Source organism: Esox lucius, chromosome 16 (assembly GCF_011004845.1).
Source record: "Esox lucius isolate fEsoLuc1 chromosome 16, fEsoLuc1.pri, whole genome shotgun sequence".
NCBI classification, from domain to species: domain Eukaryota; kingdom Metazoa; phylum Chordata; class Actinopteri; order Esociformes; family Esocidae; genus Esox; species Esox lucius.
In genome coordinates, this window is record NC_047584.1 from 27,450,075 (window position 1) to 27,471,049 (window position 20,975).

The 20,975-nt window shown below is 46.1% G+C and overlaps 1 protein-coding gene across 1 annotated transcript in view; it reads left to right on the forward strand.

Moving 5' to 3' along the window:
- The first annotated feature begins 4,032 nt into the window (after positions 1-4,032).
- myo16 (myosin XVI) overlaps positions 4,033-20,975 on the forward strand; it is a 112,300-nt gene continuing 95,357 nt past the window's right edge. The window contains exons 1-2 of the mRNA XM_034286762.1: positions 4,033-4,514; positions 11,102-11,374. Of these exons, the coding sequence (XP_034142653.1) occupies positions 4,487-4,514; positions 11,102-11,374 (301 nt within the window). The 5' untranslated portion in view covers positions 4,033-4,486. The remainder of the gene's footprint in view (positions 4,515-11,101; positions 11,375-20,975) is intronic.

A 20,975-nucleotide genomic window follows, 5' to 3' on the forward strand; every position in this document is an offset into this window, starting at 1 on the left:
CCATGAACCCTGCAGCACCCCGTAGAGGGTATAGAGCTGGTCCAGTGTTCCACGGCCCGGACGAAAACCACACTGTTCCTCCTGAATCCGAGGTTCTACTATCGGCCGTATTCTCCTCTCCAGTACCCTGGCATAGACTTTCCCGGGGAGGCTGAGAAGTGTGATCCCCCTGTAGTTGGAACACACCCTCTGGTCCCCCTTCTTAAAAAGAGGGACCACCACCCCGGTCTGCCATCCCAGAGGCACTGTCCCCGACCGCCACGCGATGTTGCACAGGCGTGTCAACCAAGACAGCCCCACAACATCCAGAGACTTGAGGGACTCAGGGCAGATACATAATACTGGCAGGTGGAAAGCATGGGACTAGTTTACAACATACATAGTCGTCAACATTGGAATAAGAAATGAAAGGCTATAAAACTGCATACCATACTGTACGTACACAAACAACCACGTTAGCTTGACATAAAATATAGATTGATAGTTACAACAAGAACTAGCCAATTAGACATTCGGAATCACATAACATTCTAGGAGATATAAGACAGACGTTTACCAACTAAGCAGAATTAACCATAGACCAAATCAATTGGTCCATTGTCCAGCATTGTTAAGTGGTTGAAATGCTAATTAGCCACATGATGTCATTTTAGTTTTATAAAAACACATGGCTAGCAATGACCCACTGGTATTATGTTACTGCAGTGGCTGAGACTCAAAATTAGTTAATCTAGCGAACTGTGGTTACACATTTGAAAACATTTAGTTACACTTCAGACATCATGTTCAGGTCACGGTGTTTGCTGAGCTACTTCCACTGACCTCCAAAGGATATGCTGTTGCGTAACAGGTGGTGAAACAGGCAACAGGGGAGTGCCATTCGTGCGTTATGACTGTAATGCCTCAAACAAATCTGACTAATCAACAAAACAAAAAAATTGAGATACAGTATATTTATCAAAACAGAAAATAATCAGTCAAGTTTTACCTTGCATTATAGCGAGCCTGCAGTCCAGCTTGCACTTTTTCTAAGTGGTCTTTCATTGATTCCCTCTCCAAATTCCAAGTTCCCCTAAAACACTCCTGGCAACTGAGAATTTGTAAAATAATTTATAATTCTAAGCCCCCTAAAGCCCTTATTGGCTGGCTGACACTGAGTAAAAGTCTCCAAAGATGCATTGTGACAGTCTGCAGTAGTATACATCCTCCTGGTGGCTCGTAGAGTGATTGGCCCCTTGCCACTGTGTTGACTGACAGGTACAAACCCTTTCCCAGACAGACATCTAAACACAGACACTAATCTGTCCTCTACGGTACTGCCTTCTGACGGTGTCAAGGGTCAATGTCAGCCTTGAGAAAGACAGAGACATTCAAACAGACAGACAGTCAGACATATAAACTGGTAGGGAGCCAGGCAAACTGTTCAGCTCTTTTTCTGTATATGTTCTATTTTTCTATAGCTATGTCCCCCCTTTTCCTCTCAGTCTTCTCTTCCTTCACACTGTCTGACTCTCCCTCTTTTTGGCTGTTGTTGATATTCATCATTCAGTTACTACACACACATACACAAGAGCTAAAAGGCACTATTCTCTAGGGGGATGTGTTGGATGTTGAAGGTTGTTGTCGCTGCTGTTTTTCACTCCTGTGTTGGAGGAGAAGGAAATTTTGTGACCTGATTCTATATGACAGAGTTTACTCTAGCATGCCTCTGGTATTTCCTCTTTGCTCTCTCTCTCTCTCTCTCTCTCTCTCTCTCACCCTCTCCATATCACATTCTCTGTCTCTCTGTTTCATGTAGGTGGGAAAAGCAGAAGTTGACAGGTTGGTAGAAGAACACAATCCCTCTCAGGATATACCAGCAGCCTCAACACACACGCACGCACACACACACACAGACACTAATGATGTGTGTAAATTCGGGGTGTGATGGTGCTAGGTGAGATGTGGTTGACATGTGATGGAGTGTGTGTAAGGATGTGTGACCTGTCCTTAAATGGCCACCTTAAATGGCCACCACATTTTGTGGCGCTCATGTGGCCAGTTAAAGAACCACTGGTGAACATTATAAATGTCCCAGGGCAGAACAAAGAGAACAGAACGGAGTAGAACAGAGCAAAGCAGAACAGGGCACAGCTGAGTGAAACAGTGGAACAGAGCAAAGCAGAGCAGACCAGAAAGAAGCAGAACAGACTAGAACGGAGCACAGCAGAACAGAACAGAGCCGCACTGCAGCAGCTTAACGTTCCTCTAGCTCTCTCTCTAACCCCCTCTGTTGTTCCTTGTCTCTCTACCTCCTTATTTCGTTCCTTCTCTCTCTACCTCCTGTCATTCCTTCTCTCTCTGCTACCCTCTGTTGTTCCTTCTCTCTCTACCTCCTGTCATTCTTTCTCTCTCTTCCTCCCTCTGTCGTTCATTCTCTTTCTACCTCCCTATATTATTTCTACTCTCTGTCTCTGTTGTTCCTTCTCTCTCTACCTCCCTATATTATTTTTTCACTCTCACTCTCTCTCTACCTCCCTCTATCGTTCCATGTCTGTATATCTTTTTTTATATTTTCTTCCCAGTCTTGGTTTCTCCATCATTCAAGAGATGATGTCTGTGTGTGTGAGAAGGAGGTTGTTCGTTTCTGAGACAGTGACATGAGGAGAGTTATGATGCATGGTGAGTGAGGACGTTGTGTTTGTTTTGCTCTCAGTTATCTACTTCTATCTCCTTTTATCTCATGTCCTTTACTTTCTATCTCTAGCCCTACACATCACTGCCTCTACACATCTCTACCTCTACACATCTCTACCTCTACACATCTCTACCTCTACACATCACTGCCTCTACACATATCTACCTCTACACATCACTGCCTCTACACATCACTGCCCCTACACATCTCTACCTCTACACATCACTGCCTCTACACATCACTGCCTCTACACATCACTGCCTCTACACATCACTGCCTCTACACATCACTGCCAATACACATCACTGCCTCTATACATCTCTACCCCTACACATCACTGCCTATACACATCTCTACCTCTACACATCACTGTCTATACACATCTCTACCTCTACACATCACTGCCTCTACACAACTCTACCTCTACACATTACTGCTTCTACACATCTCTACCCCTACACATCACTGCCTCTACACATCACTGCCTCTACACATCACTGCCTCTACACATTTCTACCTCTACACATCACTGCCTATACACATCTCTACCTCTACACATCACTGCCTCGACACATCACTGCCTCTACACATCTCTACCTCTACACATCTGTTCTTTTACACATCTCTACCCCTACACATCTCTACCCCTACACATCTTTACCTTTACACATCTCTACCCCTACACATCTCTACCCCTACACATCTCTACCCCTACACATCTTTACCTTTACACATCTCTACCCCTACACATCTCTACCCCTACCTCTACACATCTCTACTTCTACACATATTTACCTTTACACATCTCTACCCCTACACATCTTTACCTTTACACATCTCTACCTCTACACATCTTTACTTTTACACATCTCTTCCCCTACACATCTCTACCCCTACCTCTACGCATCTATACCTCTACACATTTATACCCCTATACATATCTACATTTACACATCGTTACCTACACACATCTCTACACCTACACATTTCTACCCCTACACATACCCCTACACATCAGCACCCTACCTCTATCCATTTTACCTCCGTCTACCATATCTCTTTATTTTTACCCATATCTACCTCTTTCTCCTCTCTTTTTCAATCCTCTCTTTCTCTGTGATCTTCCATAGTGAACTGGCACTCCAGTTAATAATGCCCCTTTTTGCTTTCAGCTGAAGGGTAGCAGAAGGAGGTGTTTGTCAGACATCAAAATGTAGTGTGAATGTGTGTGTGTGTCAGACACATCGACGTGTAGCGTGAAGTTGTGTGTGTGTCAGACACATCGACATATAGCGTGAAGTTGTGTGTGTGTGGCAGACACATCGATGTGTAGCGTGAAGTTGTGTGTGTGGCAGACACATCGATGTGTAGCGTGAACGCACGTTTGTGTCAGGCACGTAGCGTGAATGTGTGTGCATCTCTGAGTGTGCGGAGCATTGCGTCATGGGGGTGTGTTGCACTGGAGGCGGGTCTTCTACGCTGCCAGTCAGTGACGTGCGCTGTGCACGTGCGCCAGTCATGGTTGGGGAGAGGTTGTGTGCCGGTTATCTTGCTGACGGCAGGGAGAGCTGCGAGCGCTGCAGCCCTGCGATGGTGTCTGTCTCTGTGTCTGTGTCTGTGTGTGTGTGTTCTACTGCAACACCAGTCTCATAGTGAATTATGCAAAGAGGAGCGGCGTGGATAGCAGCTAAATGAATAATGCATTGTAGCGGTTTACTAGCGCTACTGTTAGCTGAGCTGGGAGGAAGGAACCTGTAGCTACAGTACCTGTGTCTGTCTCTGTCTCCGACTGACCGCAACACGGACAACATGTCCCATTACCATTTTATCAAATGCTGTAAGTAACTGTCTGGACAGATGTCCTCTTTTTTCTGTCTCTCCAATTTCTTTCTCCCTCGGTTGGTTTAGTAACTGGTACTGTCCTTTTGGTCAGTTTGTGGCAGGTGTGAGTGTGTGTGTGTGTGTGTGTGTGTGTGTGTGGGGGGGGGGGGGGTTGGGGGGGTATAGGGAGGGAGTATAGTCTTGCTTCTGTATGAGAGAGCATGATGTCACTCTTTTAGAGAGATCATGGATTGTCTGCCTCATTGAGCATGTTGTACCTGTCTCACAGAATGATGTACCAGTCTCACAGCATGACATACCTGTCTCATTGACCATGTTGTACCTGTCTCACAGCATGATGTACCTGTCTCACTGACCTTGTTGTACCTGTCTCACAGCATGATGCACCTGTCTCAAAGCATAACTTACTTGTCTCATCGACCATGTTGTACCTGTCCAACTGCATGGTGTACCTGTCTCACTGACCATGTTGTACCTGTCTCACATCATGGTGTACCTGTCTCCCTGACCATGTTGTACCTGTCTCACAGCGTGGTGTACCTGTCTCACTGACCATGTTGTACCTGTCTTACAGCATGGTGTACCTGTCTCACAGCATGGTGTACCTGTCTCACAGCATGGTGTATCTGTCTCACAGCGTGTTATACCTGTCTCAAAGAGCATGTTGTACCTGTCTCACATTATATTATCCTTGTTTCACAGGCCATGATGTACCTGTCTCACAGTATATTGTACCTGTATCACAGCACGATGTACCTGTCTCACAGCATGAGGTACCTGTCTAACAGCATGTTGTACCAGTCTCACAGAGCATGTTGTACATGTCTGACAGAATGTTGTACCTGTCTCACAGAGCATGATGTACCTGCCTCACAGAACACCATTTACCTGTCTCACATAACACAATTTATCTCACAGAACATGATAATTTGTCATTGTAATTGCTTTGTAATTTAGACACTGTTTATTTTTTTTCTGCTGTAGCCAACATTTATAAAGACTGTACAGTTGTGCTTTTGTGTGTGTGTGTGTGTGTTCATACTTTCTAGTTTTCTGTGTTGTTGATGTGTAGTGTGTAGTGCACCTGCGTGCACGTGTGAAGTGTGCACTGTGGGAGGGTCTGTGTGCGGTGACCGGTGGATGCGGCAGGTAGAGAGGCTCCTGGAGGATGCTGGGTAATTCAGCTGACACGGTGACAGAGACGAACAGCAGAGAGATGAAGACGAGTGCAAGAGAGAGATGAGGAGAGGAAGTTTGACAGTGAGAAAATGGATCGAGAGAAAGGGAAAAGGAAACTAGGAGACAGGAAGTAGACACTAAGAGACTGAAAGAGGACACAAGGAAACAAGAGCAGCACAGTAGGAGATTGGACTGCATTTGTGGAGAGCAGGACAGATTATGAGTCAGTGACACATTGGATGAAGGAGATGAAAAGAGAGTGAGAGAACGGAGGATGGTTCATGACTAAGAGAACAGGGGAGGGAGATTAAAAGGTAGAGTTGATGGATCCAGCATTGTCAGGAGGATGACTGTTCTTTCGTCTTTACTGTGTCCCTGCGCTGTGTGTGAGTTTGGCACGTTTCATGCGTACTGAAAGCAAGCGTCGATAGATTAGGAAACAGCCCCGGCTGAATGGTGGATGGCACCTGCTGAAACATGTTCACCACGACACGATCGCTGTGGTTGACATGTGAAGTGGTGGCGTTGCGTGCTTGTGTGGGTGTGTGTGCGTGTGTGTGCGTGTGTGTGGCTGCGGGCTAATTCACAGCCCAGGCCAGTGTACCGAGGAGTTGTCTGTGTTATTAACCAGGGCCTATGACAGATATTCCCCAGTAAATTAATATCTGACTGTCAGGAGATGTGAAGGCAAAATCTTCTCAAGCAAGACACCTATCTCAACCCCCCCCCCCCCCCCCCCCCACACACACACACACACACACACACACTCCACATCTGTCTCTTTACCTGTATTCATTCTGTATCGCTGTCTGCATTCTGCAGGTGATGGTTGCGTGTGTGAGTGTGTGTGTGTGTGGGTGTGAGGGAAGATACGGGTGTCAGAGACAGTGAGAGTAGGAGAGTTGTGACGCATGGCGAGAGTGCGGATGTGTGTGTGTGTGTGTGTGTGTGTGTGTATGGTGCTATGAGTTAATACTCCTGGATGAGGACTCATCTGTCCTTAGTCCATCCCCCATAAAGGTGCAGGGATTTGTTCCTGAGTCAGCCATGTACTTCCCATAACTGTGAACAGCAAAGCACAACACTCACATAAATAGAGATTGGGACAGGGGAGGGAGGAGAGCACACAGACACACACACCTCGACATACACACACACTACACACACACCCCCCAAACCACACACGCCAACACACCCGCACTCATAGTGCCCCACATACACATACACAGGCACCCTACACAACCTCCCACACACACACACACACACATACAAACAGACACATTTAGATTTGCCATTGGGGTCGGAGGAAAATATGAAATCCCAGTAGAAGAGGAAGGAAGATTGCTGGACTGGAAGTAGAGTACCAGAACTGAGTGCTGCCGATGGGAGTGAGAGTAGGTGATGCTGGGAGTTCACCACTGGTTCATATTCTCCCATGCTCTGCGGGATATGCTACACACACACACACACACACACACACACACACACACACACACAACCCATTAAGACAGTGACTTAGCTCTTCCCTTACTAACCTAGTGACCCACTCTGGCACTCAGACCCGGTACTATGCTCTGTCTGTCCACCCTCCTCCACCTTCCCTGTCCTCCTCCACCTTCCCTCTCCTCCTCCCTCACCTTCCCTCTCCTCCTCCCTCTCCTTCCCTCTCCTCCTCCATCTTTCCTCTCCTCCTCCATCCTTCCCTCTCCTCCTCCATCCTTCCCTCTCCTCCTCCATCCTTCCCTCTCCTCCTCCATCCTTTCCTTTCCTCCTCCCTGCTTTCCTCTCCTCCTCCATCCTTTCCTCTCCTCCTCCACCCTTTCCTCTCCTCCTCCACCCTTTCCTCTCCTCCTCCATCCTTTCTTCTCCTCCTCCACCCTTTCCTCTCCTCCTCCACCCTGGTCCGTAGAGTTACGTTTAGGGTTAGAGGTTAGGTAAAATAGTTATTTTTATGGGTTAAAATTGCTGGTCTACACCTGGTTAGTGAATCTATGTGTGTATGTGTATATGTATGTGTGTGTGTGTGTGTGTGTGTGTGTGTGTGTGTGTGCCTGTGTGTAGACCAGTATTAAACTTCTCCCTAACTGAACAGTGTATGGCAGACACCGGTTTTTGACAATAGTCTTATCAGCGCCATTGTCTGACATCCAAAGCGTAAAGATAATAGTGTTTCCAGACCTGGCAGATGAAATATGGACACTGTGTGTCCGTGTGACAGCTGGGTCTTTGTTGGAAAGAAAGTGGAGTTGATGGTCTCATTCAGCAGAAACAGTTTAATCACTCATGATAAAGATCCACTGCTCTGACAGGAGCTCATCAACACCCTTTTAAGTCCAAATAACATGATGGGGGTGAACCACCTTACCTTTCCTAAGCCATACCTGGAATGAAGACACATGGAGCCCTTTTTTGGCGTATGTGTGTGATCTTTGTACAAATTATAAGGTTAGCATCTTTAGAGAACCCCCCCAACACACACACACCAAGCACATCACACACCAAGCACATCACACACCGAGCACATCACACACCAAGCACATCACACACCGAGCACATCACACAGCAGCTCTCTTCCACAGCAGCTCTCTTCCACAGCAGTGTGACAAAATGGACTGCAGTGATTCCTGGTCCTACTTAAAAAGTGTAACAGGCAGAGGAGGCAGACGAAAGATGAAGGGAGTAAGAATTGGGGAGTGAGAGAAGAGGGGAGAGAGTTGGAGGGATTGAGAAGAATAGAGAGAGAGATGGAGAGAGCGAGAAGAGGGGAGAGAGATGAAGGCTGTGAAAAGGCTGCAGCACTTCAAAGGCGGCCCACTGACAGGGGTTTGAACCACAGTAGGAGCCTTCTGAATCACTCTGCTGAATCACACACACACCAATACACACTCATACACACCCATACACACCCATACACATACACACACATACACACTCATACACATAAACACTCATACACACCCATACACATACACACTCATACACACCCATACACATACACACTCATACACATTCACACTCATACACACCCATACACATACACACTCATACACACCCATAAACATACACACTCATACACATACACACACATACACACACACACGTACACGTACACACTCATACACACCCATACACACACATATACACACATACACACATAAACACACACACACACACACACAAACACACATATATGTTTCCCTCTGTAGTTATTGTCAGTCCTACTTTCCCCAACAAACAAGGCAATTTGGAATGACACCTTGACCTAAACCGAGAATACGCAGTGCCCTGACCAATTTGACACAAAATGCAGAACATCCTTATAAAGGGGACAATGGGGTACCCTTTTATTTTAATATCAGAAAATATCTGTTATATATCTGCAGTAGTAGTTGAATGGTAGAGATTCACAAAGTGTGTGTACACACCCCAAATTATTAAGTGCAACATCCAGAATTTCTGTCGGCCAATAATAGCTGCCCCCCATGGAGTCACTAAGACACACAATCGTCTCCCCTCAGATGGACAGTGGCACGCACGGGCAAACATCTGCTGATTTCTGGTTGAACTATGTACAGACTCAGTGAGCATGGCCTTGGTAAGTGAGGGCACAATTAGCGGACAGGTCAAAAGGGTACGTTCACACTGCCCTCAGATTAAGGTGGAGATGGAGCTGCACGTCCTGATATTCTGCCAGTGTATGACCACGTTAGAGAGACATATGTTATTTACCACAGATCACACAGAACCAGGATGATAGAAAACACTATATCTAACGCTGAGAGAAAAGAAATCAACAATAGGAGAATGATAGTAATGTAGAGAGCATAAAGGAAGAGAGGGGTGGTAGAAAGTCAAATAAATATAGTGACAGCTCGAAGAAGAGTGGGGTAAAGAAAGCGGGACGAGGAAGAAAATGCATTGAAAGAGAGATTTCAATGGGGTTAGATGGATGTGCATAGAGGGCTGACATTGACAGGAAGATGGATGAAGTGGAGAAGAGAGGAGGACGGGACAGGAGAGTAGGCGAGGAGAAGAGTGGAGAAGGGAGGAAGAGGACAGCAGAGAGAGATGTGTGAGTCACACATTTATCATCCTTTCCAAAGTTGTCTTTTCCTCCCCTGTGGGCTAGTGGTGGCCTCAATTACTGCACTGATCTCTGCCGTCTTTGTCTCAGTCCCACTCACTCACATACGAACACACATACGCCACGACCATGTCATTGGGAACTTTCTCATAACGCATAATGCATCCAGGGGCAGACTGGGTATTAGTCTGTCCCTAAATTCTTCCTGATAACTTTTTATGCACTCTAAAACATCATGGCTTCCGATTGCTTTGAAATCCATGGCCTTAAGTCAGGGCCTACCATAATGACTCTGTCAGGTTTAATCCCATATGTTGCTTGTGATTCATTCCACTGCAGTCATTGAGGCTTAGCTTTGGTGCTGCAGCTTAACAGGCAGACCAAGTTGCGATGAGTAGAACGCCTGGCCTCTGAGATCAGGTAGCGATGAGTAGAACTCTTGACCTCAGAGACCAGGTAGCAGTGAGTAGATCTCCTGGCCTCAGACTCCAGGTAGCGATGAGTAGAACTCTTGGTCTCAGAGACCATGTAGCGATGAGTAGAAGTTCTGGGTTCAGACACCAGGTAGGGATGAGTAGAACATCTGGCCTCAGAGACCAGGTAGCGATGAATTGAACTCCTGACCTCAGAGACCAGGTATTGATTTGTAGAACTCCTGGCCTTAGAGACCAGGTAGCAATGAGTAGATCTTGAATGTTGAATGTTAATTGAATGTTTGCTTTAATTATTTTGGTAATACACAGTAACTCCCATCAGTGTAGGCTGCTCTTAATTTTTACAACCACTACAATTCTTTCTGTAATGTAATTATTATTATTATGTATAGTCATTGTATAGTCATTTTTTCCCCCAGACAAGTTACTATTTTGTAGATAAGAGATATTCATTGGACTGGGACTCTATATCAAGTCATGAAATTCACTACAGATGGTTGAGAAGCAGGAGAGAATACACAAAACAGTGTGCTGTTGTTTTTCAAAATGCCCCCGGGTTAAAGGCAGTGTGTAGTTCATGAACACACATGCACACCCAATCACACAAACACACACTTGCCTAGAGGTGAAACAGAAAACACTGGTTTACATTGTCATCCAAACATTGTCCTCTTGTCTTTGTCAGATTATATTTAAATAAACGTGGAGGGGATTGGGTTTTTTAACTAATAGCTGTGTACACAAACACACACTCACACACACAATCTTTCAGGACATTTTTATTGAATTTAACATCCCTGACTATCTTCAACCCGTATTAAATCCCGTCAGAGATTTTCTTCGCAAGACGTGATATGTTTGTCTCTCTTCTCTGGCCCTCGGCAGGCTGTTTTCAGCTATGTAACGTGTTCCGTCAGAATATGGAGATAGACCAGTGCCTGCTGGAGTCGCTCCCGTTTGGCCAGCGCCAGCGGCTGGTGAGGAGGATGCGCTGTGACCAAATAAGGGCCTACTATGAACGGGAAAAGACCCTGCAGAAACCAGGAGGCGGAGTCAAGGTCAAAACCCCGCCCACCAGCCACAGGAAGAGGCGCCGTGTTCGATTTGGCTTTGGTGACATCTTGCAAGACGCCATCATACGCCATGATGACAAAGAAGGTATATGTGTGTTTGTGATGTCAGCTGCTGGGATAAGTAGTGTTAGTGTGTTGAAGCTAGCTCTATGTAGTGTGAGGGTGTTGATGCTGGCTCTATGTAGTGTGAGGGTGTTGATGCTGGCTCTATGTAGTGTGAGGGTGTTGATGCTGGCTCTATGTAGTGTGAGTGTGTTGATGCTGGCTCTATGTAGTGTGAGTGTGTTGATGCTGGCTCTATGTAGTGTGAGTGTGTTGATGCTAGCTCTATGTAGTGTGAGTGTGTTGATGCTAGCTCTATGTAGTGTAAGTGTGTTGATGCTAGCTCTATGTAGTGTGAGTGTGATGAAGCTAGCTCTATGTAGTGTGAGTGTGTTGAAGCTAGCTCTATGTAGTGTGAGTGTGTTGAAGCTAGCTCTATGTAGTGTGAGTGTGTTGAAGCTAGCTATATGTAGTGTGAGTGTGTTGAAGCTAGCTCTATGTAGTGTGAGTGTGTTGAAGCTAGCTCTGTGTAGTGTGAGTGTGTTGAAGCTAGTTCTCATGTATTTCCAGTTAGCATTTGCCAAACCTTAATTAAATTGCCCAGTTGATGCAGGAATTTTCCTGCACAGTAGGAAATGCAACCATGTAATATATTCAAGGTTTAAAAAAAAATAATTACAATCCACATGACAATTCACATTCCCTGTTACTTATTTTTCTGTTGTGTAATGCCGGTTGAAACCAAGATAAAAAAATAGTTATAGATCTGTTAAAAAAGCGGATGGCATCACAACTGAGCTTGGGCACAGTAGTTGAGACAGAATAGGCGGTGGAAGGTTTCAGTGGAAGTTTTCCATTTCGGGTTTCAGTCGTAGGTTTCAGTGAAGGTTTGTGTTTGCGCCATGCTGATAGCCTTGTTGTACTCTACATGGAGATGTGCCGAGGGCGCACACTTGGCCAGTCCTTGTCTGTCTGTATGTGTGTGTGTGTGTGTGTGTGTTTTGGGTTTATTTCTCTCTACACCTATCCCAATAAACCCCAGAGTAATGACCAAACTCCTCACCATCATTCCATCTCTGTACCTTGTTCCCTCTCCTGTTCTTTCTCCTCCACTTGCTCTCCCTCTCGGTTTGCTCTCCCCTTCTCTCTGTATTCCGTTCTCACGTCAGCATGCTCTCCTCAGTCGCAGTCCCGCGTTCAGCTGCTGATCAGTATTCTGCTTGTGAATGTGTTTGCGCGGGTGTGTCTGTGTGTATGTTTGTGTGTGCCTGTGTGTGTGTTTGCGTGTGTAATTGTTGTCGTGTGTTGTGTGTGTCTGTGCAGCAGCTGGAAAGGGCAATTGGATATGGTAAGGGCGGGGTCTGGCCATTAGCTGTGCAGTATTAGGTAATTCTTCACACAGATTACAGGCTAGTCAGGACATCAACACAATATCACACACACACACACTATTGCCAACACTAATATGCATAGTGAAATGAAACTGCAAGACAGTCAGAAGTAATCTAATAGAGAAGGGGTCAGGAAGGACAGTGAGCTGATAACAGAGCTCCAGGTTTTTCCCTTTATGAGTCTTGGATTATATTAAGTCAGCCAAAATCTATGCCTGAGACCTGGTGGCAAGGAGCAGTGGACCTATTCTGTCTGTCACTAGGAGACGGGGCCATATTTGCTTTCTGTGTGTGTGTGTTTGAATGTGTCTGCGTGCACGTGTGCGCTGGTGTTTCTGGGCATTTGTAGGTGTTTGTATTTGTGCGTGTTTGTGTTTTGCGTGTGTTCGTGTTCGCCTCTCGCTGAGAGATTTCTTGTGCAGCATTGATGGAGGGCTTGGGGAATGCACAGAGCTGTGGTCAAATACACTGCAACTTCAGGGAACTCAACTAGGGTCAGAAGAGGCGTGGTGCGTCGCCTTCCGTCTCTCTTCTCGTCGTGTCCCTCTGGTCGTTCCCCTCTAGCGTTCTCTGGCCCTCTTTCTCTTCCCCCCCAACCTTTTCTTTAACATTTGTTTTTAAAGTTCCCATCTTTCTTCGCCCCTCCCTCTCTCTCCATTTCTTCTCTCTCTCTCTCTCTCTATCCAGGCTCTTGTTCACCAGCCGTTTACCCAGCTGTCTGGGTGTATCTGTGTCAGACGGCCCGGCAGCCATTGCAGGTCACTATGCTAATCTCCCAGCCTTGGGCTGCCAATGAGCTTCATCTGGGGTGTTTGAATTGAAAGCAGCTGGTGTATCCATGCAACTGCCTGAGTGAACCTGGGGCCACTGGCTGGGCATGAATCGCCCGGTTTGCCCCCCGACTAGAAAGCCTAATCACCACCCGTGCAACAGCATGGTACAAGACTGGCACAAAACTGGCAGCGTTACAGGCTTTTGTTACGGTCGGTGAGGACAGCTGCCAACCAGTTGCCCAACCAGGTTGGCAAAATTAATTAAATCCTGACTGGAAGATTCCTGGAACTATGCAGGATTAAGAAGGAAGTCCGCAAATAGTCCAACCATGATTTCTGGAAAACTATGGAATTTCAGGATATTTTAATGGAATTTTCCAACCCTAGGTCAAACTAGTTAGACATGAGGCTAGCCTGGATGTTGTTCTCTTTACAGTGTTGCTCTGCAGACTGTCCATTTAAATGCAGGCACCATGCTAGCCTTAGGCCTGCGTCGTCCCGGGAGGGCTGTGAGAACCTTTCTGGACTTTCATCCACAGCAAAATCCTTAATCATTTTCCGAAAGGTGGAAATGTGTAAATACATCCCATGTGGAGAGGCCTAGGGGACCATTTGAGGGGAGATGGCTGAAGAGGGTAATTTTTCCCCATCTTCCCTAATCTTGGAAAACCAACTCAGCGGGAAGCATGAAAAAGAGGGAGGACGTGTTGAAGGAAAATCAATGCCTGCTATTTCACAGGGATCACAGATCAACCCGTTGGTACTGGTTCTGAAATCAGCTCCCATGTTCTGGAGATGAGTGGATCTGATCAGGTTCAGCGTTACTTCGTCTTGTCCCTGTATCTGGTGATGGATCTCTCATTGAAGTGAATGGCCATGAATTGAGAGTGATACTGTGTCCACAGGGCTTATTTAGCCATAGCAATGCGTGTAGATACTTCACAGGATGACTCAGCACTCTTTTCCATTAGCTGTGTTGCTGCTCATCACATCGCCTCATTCTATCTATGGCCAGTGGACCCAATATCGGATGTTGTGGGAGTTGTTGGGTCCGATAATGGCTCTGCGTGGTTGTAAAACGTCCAGTGAATATGAGGCCATGGGGCCTGATGACCCCTGCAGTACAAACACTGTTCCCTCATGATATTCCAGTATTCCAGGATGACGATGCCCACATACAACACGCTAAACAAATAAAAGAGTGGTTTTATGAACATGATGTCAAATGCCTGCCGTGACCTCCCCAACCACCATGTCTGAACGTCACTGAACCTTTACGGGACGTTCTTTGAGGCGCAGAGTATGAGGGGGATTTGCACCTCCTTCACACCTCCTTCATCCCTCGAAGATCTGGAGTCTTGTCTTCTTGAAGAATGGTGCAGTATCCCTCTACACACAGTTCAGGACTTGTATGGCAGCATTTCAGGAAGGACCGCAGCTGTTCCGAAGGTGAAGGGTGACCGTACTCCTTGTTCGGCCCTTGATATTGTGACATTGTTTGGTGTTCCCGTTGTTTTGTACCCCAGCTGAATGTCATTGTTTGTCATTAAACATTTTGGGCATCGACAGCTGTGTACTAACCCATACTGACCAAACCATTAGTGATGAATAAACAGCACCACATATCTCTAGTAGTTGGCTTTTTATCATGCCAAGGCTGCCGTGTGTGGACTTATGTTGTATGCGTATGTCGTTAAATGTGTAGTGTGTTTGGCATTTCTCTCACTTTATCTCTTTGCCTGTGTGTGTGTATCCTAATTAAACTTTATCAGTATGGAGATGGCTTCAGGCACAGATTCACAGATTAGAAACACACAGCTGACAAGGCAAGCTGGTAATAAGAGATGTACACACACGCACTCTCACATATTTACACACACACACCTTATCAGCGATCACTGGTAGGAAATCAGATGGAAGCAGAGAGAAACACAGATAAAGAGAGGAGGAGAGTTGGAGATGGAAAGATAATGTGGGAGAGTTGGACAGGAGAGGGTAGAGAAGTAAAGGAAAAAACTGGTAGAGGAGAATGAGATGGAGAGCAGAGTGGGAGGAGAAGAGGGAAAGCAGTGGAGTGTAGAAGAGTGGGAGAGGAGGAGGGGAGAGGAGGAGGGGAGAGGAGGAGGGGGGTAAAGATTCAGTGCTGTAAAAAGGTAGAAGGAGAGCTAAGAAAGGGAAAGAAAGTAGTGGTGTAACAAAGAAAAGAGAGACTAAAGAAAGTGGAGGGAGGGTGAGACCAGAGATCTGCCTGTCGCATGCAAACTGAGACTTGCGCAGTTACATTTGGAGAAATTGCCTTTCCAAAGTAATCTCTTAACTTCATCAGAGGGAGGCACGGCTGTGACCGGAGCATCTGTTCCCCTCGAGAGGCGTGGAACCCAAAATCAATTCCCATCATGTCGTTCCCGTACCATTTCGCGAATGATGATATGGAATATTCCACGCTGAGGCAAGATTGGTCTATGGCAGTGTTACTGAGATAATATTGGATGTTACATTCCACGAAAACGTCATATGTCTGATGAGATTGAGTCCATATGATTTCTTTTTTTATATTAGATTAGAGTGAAGCCTGGTAAAGCGAGAGAAGGTGAGTGTCCGGCTTCTGATAATTCTAATCTAGTGTCGTGCCTATGAGACCCACACACCTGTTTAATATTAGCTAATCTGTCTGTTATCACCATCCCTCCAAGCTGAGCTGTTTTAGCTTTTTTGATCAGATTGAGGTTGTGATGACATGATGTAGTGTCACGATCGATCCGTTTCACACTGTGTGTGTGTCTGCGTGCGCATGGCTTGTATGCGTGTGTGAGTTTCTGTGAGTAATACAGTCTGAGATTGTATTTCCCTGAGTCGTTCTCCATCGTTGCCCGTGTCTTGTGTGTTCATGTGGGCTACCATCAAATCAGTGTCCCACGGTCAACAGAGGCTTTTTTGGCACTCAAGACGTTTAACCATCAAGATTGGGGGGGAAATCGCATCGAAATCCCTCCTCTGCCTATTGACCCCCGATGGCTGGGCTGGTGCGGATGGACACAGCAGATTACCAGAAACACGCTGTCTCTCTGAAATCAGTTCTCTGCGAGCGAAGGAGGTGGAGGCCCTAATATCCTGTGGTACTGGATCGTCCAAAGGCTCGCTGCCAAGAGGACAAGGCAGTGGTGGCTGAAATCAAAAATGGTTGACAATCGCTAACAGGCGGTCGTAATGATGGGGGGAAAAAAACCTGAATCCCATATTGATCTTTCAGTGTTGCCAACCTAAGCTACAACATAAAGGTGTTGTGGTCATACTATTCAAGCACTATCCGCCTTTCAGTCACCATTGTGCTCCCCAGTCCCCGGGCCACCACAGAGGGGTCACTGGCAGGCGACATGGCATTGGTTAATAAGGGGGTCCTTTGGGATCTGGACCAAGAACAGCCTCATGTTACCATTGTCTGTATTTTTTACCTACAAATTCATTTAGGAAATGACATTTGTTAATATGTATAACGATTTTTAGAATAATTAGAAACTTTCCTGCTCTAGTGGAACAGAAACACACACGCATACAAGCCTGCACACACACACACACACACACACACACACATCTCTAGGATCATGCTCTACCCCTTTATGTCTCTGGTACGGTAACAGATCAGAGTTAGAGGGTTGTTGTCACCGCCCCACATCGATCCTTTTCCCAGGAGCCTTTGCGGTGATATGTTTCGTGTTGTGACACCGGTCCAAATCCTATCCGTTGATTGAATGGGTCAGAGGGACAAAGAAAGAGACGCAAGCAATCTGTTTCTTCAATGAAACTAAATGATGTGACGCCATAACATGCATATGTCCGTCTTTATTATGGCCCTTGTGGAAACAGAATCAAGGCATTTAATCCAATCCAACCCAATATGTGAATTTTCGAGACCTTTCGACAAAAGAGGAGCTTAACAGAAAGGGTCTTGATGAAACTAAATGATGTGACGCCATAACATGCATATGTCCGTCTTTATTATGGCCCTTGTGGAAACAGAATCAAGGTATTTAATCCAATCCAACTCAATATGTGAATTTTCGAGACCTTTCGACAAAAGAGGAGCTTAACAGAAAGGGTCTTGATGAGAAAAGAAGTGCTGCTACTAAAGTTTTCTTCCTGCAAATGTAATTTAGTTTTAATTTATTAAACCTGCCTCAGAGACACCTTTAGCCTATGCTAATTAAGATGACAAACTCTTGAAGATTCTGTTCTGAAGATTAGAAATTTAGTTTAATAGGTTTTGTCAACAACACACTGATATTCTCCTTTCAAAAACTTAATAATTTCTATGTCACTCCTTAACACATCAGCCCATATAAAGGCATATGTCTAGTGCTATAACAGCATTCATGAAGTGTTTCTCACAGCGGTTCACCGAACGTGTAGAGCCCAACATTTCTCCAGAGGACACTTTTCTGCATCACAGATCCCATCATGGAAATCTGTGCTCTCAGGATTCTGTGTGGGTTGTTCTTCTTAAAAGAGGGAAACAGAGAGAGGACTCTGTCAACGCTCATTTGGAAAACATGGAGCAGCCAGCCAAAACGGGGGATAGCGGTGACTATGAATGTGTAACAAGAAGCAGTGAGACTCCCAGTCGCCTTCATATTGGGAGGTTCAAAAGAGGTGCCGGCCGGGATACACCAGGAACGATACGGATGATGGAAAGGTGAGAAAGGTGAGAGATGAGCTGACAGGAGAAATGTGATTGTTAACTTTTCACGCAATTGAAATGGCGTTGGAAAAAACCTGGCACCCTAGATGCTGTAATCGAAAAAGGATCGAGAGCGAGGTTGGAAAGATTCAAATGAATGGAGGGTAAAAAAAATGTGTGGGAGAGAAAAACTACGGATTGAGAAAATAAGAAAGATGGGAACGGAAGACAGAGAGTGAGACAAAACTGAAGAGTGAGAACAGAGAGATAGAAAAATAGAGGGAGAGGTTGAAATAGATGCCGAGATAGAGGGAGAGGTAGAGAAGATGAATGGAGAGAGAAAAAGAGATGGTCTGAGGGGAATTTGAAGGAGTACATTTAGGTCTGTCCTATTATGGAGTACCCTTCATGGATCCTCAGCTCTCTTTGGTACCTCCTCATCTCTTCCTCCAGGCACAGCTTCAGGGTAGATTTATACCTCTGCTCTCCTCTGCCTCCATTGAATTAGCCTCCCCGTATCACTTCCACTGTGTGGTGTTAACCCCTCTGACTGAAAGAGAGGGGAGACCGAGTGAGAGAGAGGAGAGTGAGAAAAAGAGGTGAGACAGAGATGGATGGTAAAGAAAGAGAGGTGAGAGACGGAGAGAGCTAGAGAGAGAAGTAGAGAGACAGGGAGAGACTGAGAGAGAGAAGTAGAGAGACAGGGAGAGGTAGAGAGAGAGAGAAGTAGAGAGACAGGGAGAGGTAGAGAGAGAGAGAAGTAGAGAGACAGGGAGAGGTAGAGAGAGAGAGAAGTAGAGAGACAGGGAGAGGTAGAGAGAGAGAGAAGTAGAGAGACAGGGAGAGGTAGAGAGAGAGAGAAGTAGAGAGACAGGGAGAGGTAGAGAGACAGGGAGAGGTAGAGAGAGAGAGAAGTAGAGAGACAGGGAGAGGTAGAGAGACAGGGAGAGGTAGAGAGAGAGAGAAGTAGAGAGACAGGGAGAGGTAGAGAGACAGGGAGAGGTAGAGAGAGAGAGAAGTAGAGAGACAGGGAGAGGTAGAGAGAGAGAGAGGTAGAGAGACAGGGAGAGGTAGAGAGAGAGAGAAGTAGAGAGACAGGGAGAGGTAGAGAGAGAGAGAAGTAGAGAGACAGGGAGAGGTAGAGAGAGAGAGAAGTAGAGAGACAGGGAGAGGTAGAGAGAGAGAAGTAGAGAGACAGGGAGAGGTAGAGAGAGAGAGAAGTAGAGAGACAGGGAGAGGTAGAGAGACAGGGAGAGGTAGAGAGAGAGAGAAGTAGAGAGACAGGGAGAGGTAGAGAGACAGGGAGAGGTAGAGAGAGAGAGAAGTAGAGAGACAGGGAGAGGTAGAGAGACAGGGAGAGGTAGAGAGAGAGAGAAGTAGAGAGACAGGGAGAGGTAGAGAGAGAGAGAAGTAGAGAGACAGGGAGAGGTAGAGAGACAGGGAGAGGTAGAGAGACAGGGAGAGGTAGAGAGACAGGGAGAGGTAGAGAGAGAGAAAAGTAGAGAGACAGGGAGAGGTAGAGAGACAGGGAGAGGTAGAGAGACAGGGAGAGGTAGAGAGAGAGAGAAGTAGAGAGACAGGGAGAGGTAGAGAGAGAGAGAAGTAGAGAGACAGGGAGAGGTAGAGAGACAGGGAGAGGTAGAGAGACAGGGAGAGGTAGAGAGAGAGAAGTAGAGAGACAGGGAGAGGTAGAGAGAGAAGTAGAGAGACAGGGAGAGGTAGAGAGAGAGAAGTAGAGAGACAGGGAGAGGTAGAGAGAGAAGTAGAGAGACAGGGAGAGGTAGAGAGAGAGAGAAGTAGAGAGACAGGGAGAGGTAGAGAGACAGGGAGAGGTAGAGAGAGAGAAGTAGAGAGACAGGGAGAGGTAGAGAGAGAGAAGTAGAGAGACAGGGAGAGGTAGAGAAAGGCTCTCAGGAAGTGGAGTGGATCATACTTTTACACACCAGCGGCACACTATGCTTTGGAGTGGCCACCTGTTAGCTACCTTGTGTATAATGTAGTGTTATGTAAGGGAATACAAACCTGGGGAGCCTGTGCTAGGTTGGATATTTTCCCTGACAGGAATCACTCTTAGAGTCTACACCTGTAGAAGTGGACACACAGGGCATCCTCAGCGTGACAATAAGTCAACTCTGTTCCATCTGTCACGGTCAGCCTGCCTGATAGGTCTGTATGTGAGGTGCCTGTCTGTATACGATCTCTGTCTGTCTGTATATGACTTGTCTCTGTATGACGTGTCTGTCTCTATATGACTTGTCTCTGTATGACGTGTCTGTCTCTATATGACTTGTCTCTGTATGACGTGTCTGTCTCTATATGACTTGTCTCTGTATGACGTGTCTGTCTCTATATGACTTGTCTCTCTATGACGTGTCTGTCTCTATATGACTTGTCTCTGTATGACGTGTCTGTCTCTATATGACTTGTCTCTGTATGACATGTCTGTCTCTATATGAGTGGTCTCTGTATGACGTGTCTGTCTTTATATGACGTGTCTGTCTTTATATGACTTGTCTCTATATGACTTGTCTCTGTATGACGTGTCTGTCTCTATATGACTTGTCTCTGTATGATGTGTCTGTCTATATATGACCCGTCTGTCTCTGTCCGGTGTGTCAGTCCCTGTCTGTCTGACTTGACGCTGCGTCTTTAACTGGTAAAGAGACTGTAGTGTCAACCAGACTCACTTTGACTCTGACATTGAATTCCCATTGCCTTCCATTCAGTGACGGCGTTCTGGATGCATCTGGTTGAAGTTGGGCTGCAGGGAACTGACTGTACTATAAAACGGCAACTGGTCACCTG